The 13,306-nt window shown below is 41.1% G+C and overlaps 1 protein-coding gene across 2 annotated transcripts in view; it reads left to right on the top strand.

Annotated features, from left to right (window-relative positions):
• The window catches only part of camsap1a (calmodulin regulated spectrin-associated protein 1a), a 41,589-nt gene that overhangs the window by 6,062 nt on the left and 22,221 nt on the right, over positions 1 to 13,306 (top strand). The window contains exons 3-6 of one of the 2 annotated variants that reach the window (XM_051678250.1): positions 1,252 to 1,514; positions 7,941 to 8,102; positions 11,545 to 11,625; positions 13,231 to 13,290. In XM_051678250.1, the coding sequence (XP_051534210.1) occupies positions 1,252 to 1,514; positions 7,941 to 8,102; positions 11,545 to 11,625; positions 13,231 to 13,290 (566 nt within the window). Of the gene's footprint in view, positions 1 to 1,251; positions 1,515 to 7,940; positions 8,103 to 11,544; positions 11,626 to 13,029; positions 13,063 to 13,230; positions 13,291 to 13,306 lie in introns of both variants that reach the window. The other variant, XM_051678251.1, reaches the window with a different exon arrangement.

Below are 13,306 nucleotides of genomic sequence, written 5' to 3'. Positions count from 1 at the left end.
TGCTATTATTTCAGGAGCTCAGATTTACAGAACAGTTTACTCATGTTTTTTAATCTTACATATTATTTAAAAAAAAAAAACATTTCTCCCCAATTTGGAATGCCCAATTCCCAATGCGCTCTAGGTCCTCGTGGTGGCGTAGTGACTCACCTCAGTCTGGGTGGCGGAGGATGAATCTCAGTTGCCTCCACGTCTGAGACTGTCAATCCGTGCATCTTATCACGTGGCTTGTTAATTGCGTTACTGCGGAGACATAGCGCATGTGGAGGCTTCACGCTATTCTCCACGGCATCCATGCACAACTCACCACGCGCACCACCGAGAGCGAGAACCACATTATAGTGACCATGAGGAGGTTACCCCATGTGACTCTACCCTCCCTAGCAACCAGGCCAATTTGGTAGCTTAGGAGACCTGGCTAGAGTCACTCAGTATGCCCTGGATTCGAACTCGCGACTCCAGGGGTGTTAGTCAGCGTCTTTACTCGCTGAGCTACCCAGGCCCCAATTATACATATTAAACACATTCATCTTTAATATGTATGATACATGTTTCAATAATTGTAGCTAAGTAGTTTATAATTTTTTTTAAATGTTTGGCTAAAGTTTGGTCGGTTACATTTTGATACATGTCTTTGTCATTTTTCACATTATTGTCAACTAAAATTATATGCTATTTTAATTAAATTGACTACAATTAATGAAAATAACACAATGAAATATTAACTAATTTTAAAGGAAATTTTCTTCAAAAGACAAAAATGATGACTAAAATTTACACTGCCTGTCTACAACTAGCAATAGCAAGTAGCAAATCATATGTTCGATTATGTTCCGACCAAATTCAAGTAATGACCCTGATTGATACTACTGTAAAATGATAGCAAATTAACATGGTATCAAAAAATGTCATTTTAATTTTGATGACACACTTTATTGTAGTTAAAGTAAAAATAGTGGAACGGGCGAAAGTAAAAAATTATAAGTTGGTGTATTTAAGTCATTTTTCTATTTATGCACAAAAGGAGATGTTAGCAGAATTTTTAGCTTCTGTCACCATTCACTTTTATTGCATCTTTTTCCATAAAATTAAAGGGAAATGGGGACTGAGACTAAACCGACTGAGACTAATCTGCTTTTGTGTTCCATGGAAGAAAGTCATGCAGGTTTGGAACAACAGGAGGGTGACTGAATGTTCATTTTTGGTTGACTTATGGTTGCCTGAACCTCTCTTATTATCTTTTTCTCTCAGAGCACATCCCGACAGACCTGAGGGACCCGTTCTACATGGATCAGTACTGTGTGGAGCACATAAAGCCTCCGGTTCTCTCTCTGCTGCTGTCTTCAGAGCTGTACTGCAGGGTGTGTGGGCTGCTGCTGAAGGGCGACCAAGCGTCTGCGCTCAACTCCCATCAGGCTGTCATCCAGACGCTCGCACGGCGGGGAATATATGTCAGAGAAGCCGACGACACGCCCGTTTCCCACAACGACCTCTCTTCCACTCCCATTAAGATGGTTAGAGAGTGACCTTTTGATCTTTTATTCAAAGATAGCAGAGAGTGTTTGTGGGCTTGTGTCTGGATTTTAATGTTTATGAAACAACAGTGTGAGTGTGTGTAATTTTTGGAGAGGTGCATTTGAGGGCAGAACTAGGCACAGTATGACCATCTGTTAAAAACCTGCTGGGTTGGTGTGTGTGTGTGTTTGTGGGTCAATGGAAATATCCATTAGTGTGTTTCTCTAATGGATAAACACGCACTCAAACACAATACTAGTGTTCATTTGTTACCTTTCTCCTCTCGGTTAGAATTTGTGTTTCGTCCGTGTAATGTGGTTCACAGGATGGGCAAGGAGGAGGCGGGAACCGACAGAACAGTTAACATAATTGTAACTGAACTTAACAGACACAAACACACAGTGGCCGCATGTGTCTCTCTCTCGAATTGGTGCCTCCGGCTCATCTTTATCCCCCTCCCGGCTGATTAGGACAATTCAGCACCGGATGTACGTCCTCACGGCCCGGCCACGCCCTCCTCCTCGTTACACTCCTCCACCGCCCGATTAAGGCCGGGGAAACCTCCGGCTTGACGTACTCCCCACCCCTCCCTTCCTGGAGGGAAGGTGTTGCCCTTCCGGCCGTCCTTCTGCCGGCAGGTCTTCCCCGCCTCTCTGGAGCCCTGAGAAAAACGAGGGGAGGTTTGAGGGGAAAGGGAAAGAGCGAGGGGGAGATACAGAGCGAGAGAGGAGAGAGAGAAAAACTCGCTCGCCGGTCCCCGGACACGCCGTCGCCGGGTCCTCAGTCACTCCTCTGCCCTCTGGCGGACGACAGCCACTCCTCCCTTGGTGGACGGTAACGGCTCGTCCACTTCCTGGCAGACGGCAGCAGTTCCTCCGTCTCCCAGCGGCCAGCAGCGGTTCCTCCGGTGGCCGGCAGCGACTCCTCCATCCCCTGGTGGACGGCAGTGGCGAGGACTCCACGACAGTGCATCCCTTCTCCTTTCAGATTTCCGGTTCGCAACTAATTCACATTACCAAGCATTGAAATAATCACTAACGACAGTCAAAAACGATGGAACACTCCCTGTTTACTTAACATAATCCCTTTCTCACTAAAATCTGTGTATGGATGCTTTCGACGGCAATCGCTGAATAAATAAGTACACAATCACACACATTTACATGGTAAAATTACTACACTGGGCTCTCATGCTTCGTGCACACGCCCTGTGTGTGTTTGTAAAAGAGAGAGACATACACAGACATTCAGCATGCAGAGAGATAATTCACATTAATGATGCCTTGATTTCACCGGGTTTCTTGTTGCACACGCAATGTATGATGATGATGATAGAAAGCACTTCAATAGGAAAATGGACGAATCTGGGAATCTGAATCCGACCGGACACTTTTTAAGGTCCAAAAAAAGAGGACATGTATGTGAAAAGAGGACGTATGGTCTCTCTAGGTTTCATTTAAAAATCAGCAGATTTGAGGGACATATCATTTGGAATTATCCGTCAGTGTTTTAAAAAAATAGGCAAATGACGGAGAATTATGTTAATGCTTATTACATCTGGTGCGACTCAAAGTTTCAGTTTCACCCATTGACAGCTTTTGGGTGGGTTTATTGTTGTAACATTAATTTTCCAGTAATTTGTTTAAGCCACCTTTAGTTGTTATAACATCCTCTAACAGCACATATTCCTCAAGAGCCTCCGATGATCGGCATCACCAGTAATGTTTGTCTAGCTCTAGCGTACAATAACAACATCTAAACGGAAGTGCGGAGCATCCGAAAGGATGTAGCTCGCCATAATGGCGCCGCCCATGGAGAAGTCAGGAAAAAGGTGGATAGTGGTGGAATATTCAGCATCCAGATCCTTTCACTGCATGTTGAGAGTAAAAATTGTTCCAAATGTGTCCAAAGATGAGATCCACGCAAACCATTTGTCATTGAATAATGTCTATTTTAATATCCTTTCTGTTTTCTACAGTCAGTTAGAAACAACAAAAAAGAAACATTTAATTCTAATCACATGTAGGACAGATGACATAAAGCCGTTTGAGTCTCTCGTTAACATGCGCTCATTTACAGATGCTTTTTACATAAATGCCAGTTGTCTTAAAGAGACAGAACGGGTTTTTATCACGTTCAACAAATCAATACAAATACTTGTAAATAGTACAAAATATGTTATTAAACAATAATCATGTTACAAAAAATAAGATATGCAATATATTATCATATTTATTTACTGAATACATGGATTTGTACATTTTGTAAAAGTTGAAATGTGACCAAAATGATGAAAAATGAATTAAATATAATTAGTAATTTTTTTTTGTAATGTACACTGATGAGCCAGAACATTATGACCACCTACATAATATGCTGTTGGTCCTCCGCGTGCCACCAAAACAGCGCGACCCGCCGAGGCATGGACTCTACAAGACGCCTGAAGGTGTCCTGTGGTATCTGGCACTAAGACATTAGCAGTAAATCCTTCAAGTCTTGTAAGTTGCGAGGTGGAGCCGCCGTCGATAAGACTTGTTGGTCCAGCACATCCCACATATGCTATCGGATTGAGATCTGGGAATTTGGAGGCCAGGGCAACACCTTGAACTCTTCGTCATGTTCCTCAAATAATTTCCTAATAATGTGTGCAGTGTGGCATGGTGCATTATCCTTCTGAAAGAGGCCACTGCCATCAGGGAATACCATTGCCATGAAGGGGTGTACCTGGTCTGCAACGATGTTTAGGTAGGTGGCACATGTCAAATTGATGTCTACATGAATGGACGGACCCAGGGTTTCCCAGCAGAACATTTCCCAGATCATCACACTCCCTCCACTAGCTTGATGTCTTCCCATAGTGCATCCTGGTGCCATCACTTCCCCAGGTAAACAGCACACATGTACACAGCTGTCCACGTGATGTAAAAGAAAACAGAACTCCTCAGATGAGGCAACCTTCTTCCACTGCTCCAAGGTCCAGTTCCGACACTCGCATGCACATTGTAGGCACTTGACGGTGGAGAGGGGTCGTCACGGGCACTCTAACCGGTCTGCGTCTATGCAGCCCCATAAGCAGCAGGGTGCGATGCACTGTGTGTTGTGACACATTCCTCCCGTAACCATCATTAAACATTTTTGTGGCTTGTGGCTTGTGCCTTTTGTGACAGTAGACCTTCTGTCGGTTCGGATCAGGGGGGGATATCTTTTGTTGCCCTCGCACATCGATGAGCCTTGGGTGCCCAACACCCTTTCGCCGGTTTGTGGTTTGTCCCTCCTCGGACCACTGTCAGTAGGTACTCACCACTGCTGACCGGGAGCGTCCCACAAGCCCTGCCGTTTCAGAGATGCTCTGACCCAGTCGTCTGACCATAACAGTTTGGCCCTTTTCAATGTCGCTCAGGTCTTTAATCCTGCCCATTTCTCCTACATTCAACATTTTGACTATGAGAACTGATTGTTTGCTTACAATCTAATCTACCCAGACCTTGACATGTAGCGTTGTTAGAAGATGATCAACGTTATTCACTTCACCTGTGAGTGGTCATAATATTTTGGCTCATTTGCGGATAAATAACAGCATTAGCTGGGAGAGAATTTATTTCATATGTAAGCAAAAGGGACATTCTAACTATAATATACCCATATGAATCGATATCAAGTCGAATCGAAATCGGAATCGAAACTAATCGAGAGCTTGTGAATCGGAATCGAACCGGGAAATCTGTATCAATACCCAGCCCTAGTAACTACTCCTTAGATGGCAAGGGCGATTGTAAACAAAAAAACTTCATGTCCAAACCACACCCACAGTTAGTTTTAATCAATCATCAACGCTCTTCGACCAGCCAAGTTCTCCTAGGTTAATAATTTTGAAGATGTGCGCGAACAGGAGAAATATCACCAAACGAACACCTTGGCAGAACAAAAACGTCACTGCATTTCGTCATCATTGTTAGGTGAACTAAAAGAAGCCTGAAGTATAAATTAGCCTTCGCCTACAGAATTTAAGTTCCTCAGAAAACCTAAACATAATTAGCCTTACTACAACTTATATTCTAAACATTGGTTTGCATGCTAATGTTAAAAGTGTTCTTGACAGGAAATTGTGTGAACTGGTGTTTAGATACCCTATCTCTTTTTTTCTTATATTCTTTTGCTTTCTATATAGCAGCCAGTTCTCTGACACAAACGCACACACTGTTCTTGCATTATGACTCTGCATTATGTCAGGACTGTTTGTGAGAGTGAGAGAGAGAGAGAGAGACAGTATGAATGCTCACTGCTTTTCTCCTAATATGGTTAAATCTGTGAGGTCATTCTGTCAGAGTCTGTAAATGTCTCTCTCTTTTTTCGTCAATACAAATTTACACAAATTAATGTCTATTGTAAACTTCTCGTACATAAGAATTAATCATTTAAATGTGCACATATTCAGGTCACAGAACAATTACCACCGTCCTGGATCAAGTATGCCCAGGAATGTATTCATACTGCTAACCAGCATACCTAAAGAACGTACTTTATTAACAGCCAAGAATACATTTTCCATCAAATGCAGTACAGTATATACTCTGAAAGTACGCGAGCTATTGTGACTCTGTTGCGTTTTCAAAACATTGTTTTGTTTGTATGGCTAGGTTCGAACTGGCATACTTACAACTATGTAGCACACTGCTGTTGCATACTGCTATCTATATACTAAATATATATATTTGTAAATAATAGGCATATACAGCATGTACTACAGTGGCAAGAAAAAGTATGTGAACTCTTTGTAATTACCTGCAATTATGTATACATTTGTCTTAAAATATAGTTTGATATTCATCTAAGTTACAATAATGAACACAAACAATCTGTTTTAACTAATAACACGAATATTATTGTATTGTTATTGTACATATTGAATATATCATTCAAACATTCACATTGTAGGTTGGAAAACGTATGTGAACCCCTTGGCTACTGACATTAACAAAAGCTAATTCATAGTCAGGAGTTGGCAAACCTGGCATCCAATTAATGAATTGAGATTGGAGGTGTGTGTTAGAACTACTTTGACTTATAAAAAGCACTCAAACATTTTGAGATTGCTATTCACAAGAAGCATTTGCTGACATGAACCATGCCTCACAAAAAAAGAGATCTCCGAAGACCTTCAATCAAGAATTGTTGCTTTGCATAAATCTGGAAAGGCTTAAAGTTATCTCGAAGAGCTTAGATATTCATCTGTCCACAGTTAGACAAACTTTCTATACATGGAGATGATTATTACTGTGGCTACTCTTCCTAGAAGTGGCTGTCCATCCAAGATGACTCAAAGGGCACAACGCAGAATGCTCAATGAAGTAATAAAGAACCCTAGAGTGACAGCCAAATACTTGAAGGAATCATTGGAACTGGTTAACATCTCTGTTCAAAACATTAAACTGGTATGGTGTCCATGGCAGGACATCACGAAGGAAGCCACTGCTTTCCAACAAAAACATTGCTGCGCACCTGAAGTTTGCCAAAGACCATCTTGACACTCGCTACTGGGAAAATGTTTTGTGGAAGGTTGAATTGTTTGGGAAGAACACACAGCACTATATATGGCATAAAAAGGGCACTGCATACCAACATGAAAACATCACCCCAACAGTGAAGTACGGTGGAGAGAGCATCAGGATTTGGGGCTTCTTTGCTGCTTCAGGGCCTGGAATGCTTGACATCATTGAGAGAAAAATGAATTCCCAAGTTTATCAAGATATCCTACAGGATAATGTCAGGGTTTCTGCACACCAACTGAAGCTCAGTAGAAGTTGAGTGATGCAGCAGGACAATGACCCTAAACATCGAAGTAAATCCACTACAGAATGTCTTCAAAAAAGAAAATCCACCTTTTGGAGTAGCCTAGTCAGAGTCCAGACCTTAACCTAATAGATATACTGTGGAATGACCTTAAGAGAGCCGTTCACACCAGATATCCTAAGAATATGTCTAAGCTGAAGCAGTTCTGTAAGGAAGAATGGTCCAAAATTCCTCCTGAACATTGTGCAGGTCTAATCTGCAACTACAGGAAACACTTGGTTGAGGTTATTGCTGCCAAAGGAGGATCGACCAGTTATTAAATCCAAAGGTTCACTTTTTCCACAGCACTGCAAATGTTTAATGGGATATGTTAAATAAATACATGAAAGATTTTAATTGTTTGTGTGTTGTTAGCTTAAGCACATTGTGTTTGTCTATACTTGTATAGATTAATGCAGAAAACCAGCTAATTCCAAAGGGTTCACATACTTTCTCTTACCACTGTATATACTATTTTCTGAGAATAGTGGGCATTCAATCAGAATATCATCTCAGCAATTCTCTTATCATATTATTGATGCAAATAAACATCGATTCTGTTACATTGATGTGTAACTGTGTTTATATGTGTGTAGAGTTCGCATATTCCACTGATTGACGCTCTGATGGTGGCGTATACAGTGGAGATGATGGCTATAGAGAGAGTCATGACGAGCGTCAAACGCTTCTCAAACTTTTGCGCCTCTAAAGAACTCCCTTTCGACATGGAGGATGCCATGCTCTTCTGGATTAACAAGGTCAGTCCACTCTGTGTGATAAAGCAGAATGATTGTCTGGTTTCTTTAAAGGGGCTATAGTGGACACTTTTGTTGCATTATCCCTTCTTCAAGTCCACTATTGATGTTTGTCAAGGTTTCATGCAGTAATTTCGTTTTTCATGACCATTTTCAACCCATTCACTGACGGTTACAATTAAACAAACATATACAGGTGCATCTCAATAAATTAGAATGTAGTGGAAAAGTTCATTTATTTCAGTAATTCAACTCAAATTGTGAAACTCGTGTATTAAATAAATTCAATGCACACAGACTGAAGTAGTTTAAGTCTTTGGTTCTTTTAATTGTGATGATTTTGGCTCACATTTAACAAAAACCCACCAATTCACTATCTCAAAAAATTAGAATATTTTGACATGCCAATCAGCTAATCAACTCAAAACACCTGCAAAGGTTTCCTGAGCCTTCAAAATGGTCTCTCAGTTTGGTTCACTAGGCTACACAATCATGGGGAAGACTGCTGATCTGACAGTTTGTCCAGAAGACAATCATTGACACCCTTCACAAGGAGGGTAAGCCACAAACATTCATTGCCAAAGAAGCTGGCTGTTCACAGAGTGCTGTATCCAAGCATGTTAACAGAAAGTTGAGTGGAAAGAAAAAGTGTTGAAGAAAAAGATGCACAACCAACCAAGAGAACCGCAGCCTTATGATTGTCCAGCAAAATCGATTCAAGAATTTGGGTGAACTTCACAAGGAATGGACTGAGGCTGGGGTCAAGGCATCAAGAGCCACCACACACAGACGTGTCAAGGAATTTGGCTACAGTTGTCGTATTCCTCTTGTTAAGCCACTCCTGAACCACAGACAACGTCAGAGGCATCTTACCTGGGCTAAGGAGAAGAAGAACTGGACTGTTGCCCAGTGGTCCAAAGTCCTCTTTTCAGATGAGAGCAAGTTTTGTATTTCATTTGGAAACCAAGGTCCTAGAGTCTGGAGGAAAGTTGGAGAAGCTCATAGCCCAAGTTGCTTGAAGTCCAGTGTTAAGTTCCCACAGTCTGTGATGATTTGGGGTGCAATGTCATCTGCTGGTGTTGGTCCATTGTGTTTTTTGAAAACCAAAGTCACTGCACCCGTTTACCAAGAAATTTTGGAGCACTTCATGCTTCCTTCTGCTGACCAGCTTTTTAAAGATGCTGATTTCATTTTCCAGCAGGATTTGGCACCTGCCCACACTGCCAAAAGCACCAAAAGTTGGTTAAATGACCATGGTGTTGGTGTGCTTGACTGGCCAGCAAACTCACCAGACCTGAACCCCATAGAGAATCTATGGGGTATTGTCAAGAGGAAAATGAGAAACAAGAGACCAAAAAATGCAGATGAGCTGAAGGCCACTGTCAAAGAAACCTGGGCTTCCATACCACCTCAGCAGTGCCACAAACTGATCACCTCCATGCCACGCCGAATTGAGGCAGTAATTAAAGCAAAAGGAGCCCCTACCATGTATTGAGTACATATACAGTAAATGAACATACTTTCCAGAAGGCCAACAATTCACTAAAAATGTTTTTTTTATTGGTCTTATGATGTATTCTAATTTTTTGAGATAGTGAATTGGTGGGTTTTTGTTAAATGTGAGCCAAAATCATCACAATTAAAAGAACCAAAGACTTAAACTACTTCAGTCTGTGTGCATTGAATTTATTTAATACACGAGTTTCACAATTTGAGTTGAATTACTGAAATAAATGAACTTTTCCACTACATTCTAATTTATTGAGATGCACCTGTATATGTAAATTACCTCTGTTATAATTTTCCAACCTCCGTGTATCACTGTTATTTGACATTGGATCGATACAATATCATATCGATATCTGGGTCATGATACTATAATATTGCTTGCTTGTCTTATGTTGTGTCAATCTCCTTGTTTACAAAAATATTAATAAAAAACAATAACAAAAAATATTTACATTTACATTGTCATTTAGTAGACGCTTTTATCCGACTTACAAATGAGACACATAGCAAGCAATTTGTCATACAAAGTTTAACAACATCTGCAGTATAGGAACTGCCAAGTTCTCACAGTGGCTGGAGTAGTAAAAATGCTAGCACAGAAGAAAGTTTTTTTGTACATTAAGTGCAGCTTAAGTGCAGTAGTAAGTGCAATTAGTGTGGGTTGGTTAAGTGCTCACGGAACAGAGGTGTTGTCAGCTGGTTCTTGAATGTTGAGACGGTAACAGCAGATCGTGTGAAGGTTGGAAATTCATTCCACCACAGAGGAGCAGAGAAAGTGAATGATGGTGAAATAGACTTTGAGCCTCTTTGTGATGGGACCACCAGGCGTCGCTCGTTCATAGACCACAGAGAGCGAGTAGGAGCATAGACCTGAAGAAGTGAATTGAAGTAAGAGGGTGCGGTTCCATTGGCTGTCCTGAAGGCCAGAGTCAAAGCCTTGAATTTGATGCGGGCAGCTACAGGTAGCCATTGGAGTTAAATCAAGAGTGGGGTGACATGAGCCCTTTTTGGCTGATTGAAGACCAAACGTGCTGCTGCATTGTGGACCATCTGGGAGGCCAGCCAACAGAGCATTGCAGTAGTCCAGTCTTGAAATGACCAGAGCTTGGACCAGGAGCTATGTAGCACAGACCAGGAGCTGTGTAGCATATTCAGACAGGAAAGGTCTAATTTTCCTGATGTTGTAAAGTGCGAACCTGCAAAACCGGGTGGTTGATGAGATGTGTGCAGTGAAATTAAGCTGGTCATCTACCACCACTCCCAGGTTCCGGGCTGTTCTGGTTGGTGTAAGTGTAGTTGAACCAAGATGAATAGTGAAGTTGTGGTCAACAGATGGGTTGGCTGGGATCACGAAGAGTTCTGTCTTGGCAAGGTTGAGCTGAAGCTCAAGGAGGATGAGGACGGATGATTTGGAGTTAGCTCTAACCAGTCGCAGGGATTCAGCTACTGACAAGAGGGCAGTCTCTGTTGAGTGCCCTTTTCTGAAGCCAGACTGATGTCTGTCGAGTAGGTTGTTCTGTGAGAGAAAAGCATACAACTGGTTGAATAAGAGTTTTAGACAGGAAGAGTAGGAGAGAGAGACCGGTCTGTAGGTGTTGACTGCTGTGGGGTTATTTGTTGATTTTTTGTTTTTTTTAAGCAGTGGGGTTACTCAAACCTGCTTGAATGTATAAAGAGCCTGCTTGAATTGTATAAAGAAATAAAAACACTTGGCTTTTTTGACAGTTATTGCTGTTCATTTTCAATAAATGATCTTGGTGGACTGAAGAGCTGAGGAGCTTTGAGTTGTGAATGTTACAGTGTGTCTATATTGTACTTCAAACTCTTATTTCAAAAGTGCAAGAAAAGTCCTATTCCATTTATAGGTTTTCTTTAAGTGGTTGTCACAGCATCTTGCACGTTTTTAACTGTCTGTTTATGTATTTGTATGTTGTAGGTCATTTTGAAGATGAGAGAGCTCTCTGAGAAGGAATTCAAGATGAAACAGCCGCTCGTTGATTCGCCGTGCCATCAAAAGGTCTGACCAGTCACAAGCCTCAGATGAAATTCCACATCTAAAAGTAGACCAATACTTAGACCTTTAGCATGCAGGCCTGTGTTCTCCTTGTTAATAGGCTGAATCACACGCTGTACATTTGACATAGTTCAGCTTGGAATGGGCATTTTTTGAGTCATTTTGTAGCCGAGGACTATAACCCATTAAAAATGAGTAAAAGTTAAAAATAACAAGTATGACAACAAGCATGACATTTTTGTTTTATTTACAAATGTTACACCAAGAACATTTTCAAAATAAGCTAACTTTAACAAACTATGCTGTTCTTTTGGGGGGGGGGGGGAATTAAATGAACAAAATACATTAATAAAAAAACATTTGGACTCAGCCGGAGCTTACATTGAAACCAATACTGATGGCATTAGAGTAATACACATATATAAACTTTGAGTCTACATGAAGGCTATTACATTTTTATTATTTCACATGTTATTATTCAGAAAACAAGTGCTTAAGTCTGTTTTTTTATGAAATGATACTGGTTTGATAAGCTTCCGAGTTTCTCGTACCGCTTCACATTTTCTTTCCATCATAAAAGCAGATCCTCTTCCGTTGGTATGCATGAATCCAACAAGAACTGAATATCAATAGAGCAGAATTCAATAAGAATCAAAATATTACAAGTATTGCCACATTTAGCATTGTTCGAAAGCACAGACGCCAGCATAACTTCTTCTTCTCTCATCCAACACCTTGACGACACATTTCCACAGCACCCCCCCCCCAGTGGACTTAGTTGTAACGGCGAGATTTGGTTAGAAATTTAGGATAATTCAGCGATGCTCACCGCAGGCAAATGCACAAAGGAAAATAAATTTGCGATACTCGATTAGTGTTTTTAATGATCAACTAGCTGGTGCAGAACGAGTACTCGATTAGTTGATCCCTAAGTTCAACCCTGTTTTCTGATCAGATTTGATTGCTTCAACAAATCTGAATTATCAGTCTCTATCTGTTTTTCTCCCTCCTTTTCTGGCTGTGTTCAGAATGGCATACTATATGCTGCCTACTGTTTTTTATGATTCAGTATGCAACAGTAAATAGAATGCACATGATCTCATTACCTCATTTAGCGAGTACCATCCAGTTTCCATCCCAGAAATTAAAATGGTTATCTTGCAATATTTATTTAAAGTTTAACTTTTATTCTTAACTTAATCAAATAATGAGTTAAGAAAGAGATCTCCAAAAAGCAGCCATTCCAAAGTACCTGTATATTCTGACAAAATACATTTTTTGCAAACCCATTCCGAACATAGCCTTTTTCTCTCTCTGGTTCTCTGCTTGACATTTAACCTATTACCTTTGACCTGTTTTATGCTCTTCCTGTTTGTCTCTCTTGCCTCGTCCCTTCCTGTCGGATAGTCTCCCTCAAAATGGTACTGGAAGCTTGTGCCTGTAAGTGCCACTGCGACCCTTATGTGTCTGCCACGTCATGCTTCGGGCATATGACTGTGTTATCGCGTTTTGTGTGTGTTTGTATGGCGGGAGGGGTGTGTGTATGATGCCATCATATCAGTTGTATCCAACCTCATGCATTCATCCCTGTCCATCTCTCTCTCTCAGCCTGATCTCATGAATGCTTTGGCCCATTGCATGCTGGAGCCAGTGGAGTTCTCTCGTGTGGTACAGTACTCACACG

Source organism: Myxocyprinus asiaticus, chromosome 38 (assembly GCF_019703515.2).
Source record: "Myxocyprinus asiaticus isolate MX2 ecotype Aquarium Trade chromosome 38, UBuf_Myxa_2, whole genome shotgun sequence".
In the NCBI taxonomy this organism is placed as follows: Eukaryota; Metazoa; Chordata; class Actinopteri; order Cypriniformes; family Catostomidae; genus Myxocyprinus; species Myxocyprinus asiaticus.
The sequence above is the reverse complement of the archived record's forward strand: the minus strand, read 5'-3'. Positions and strand labels throughout refer to the sequence as shown.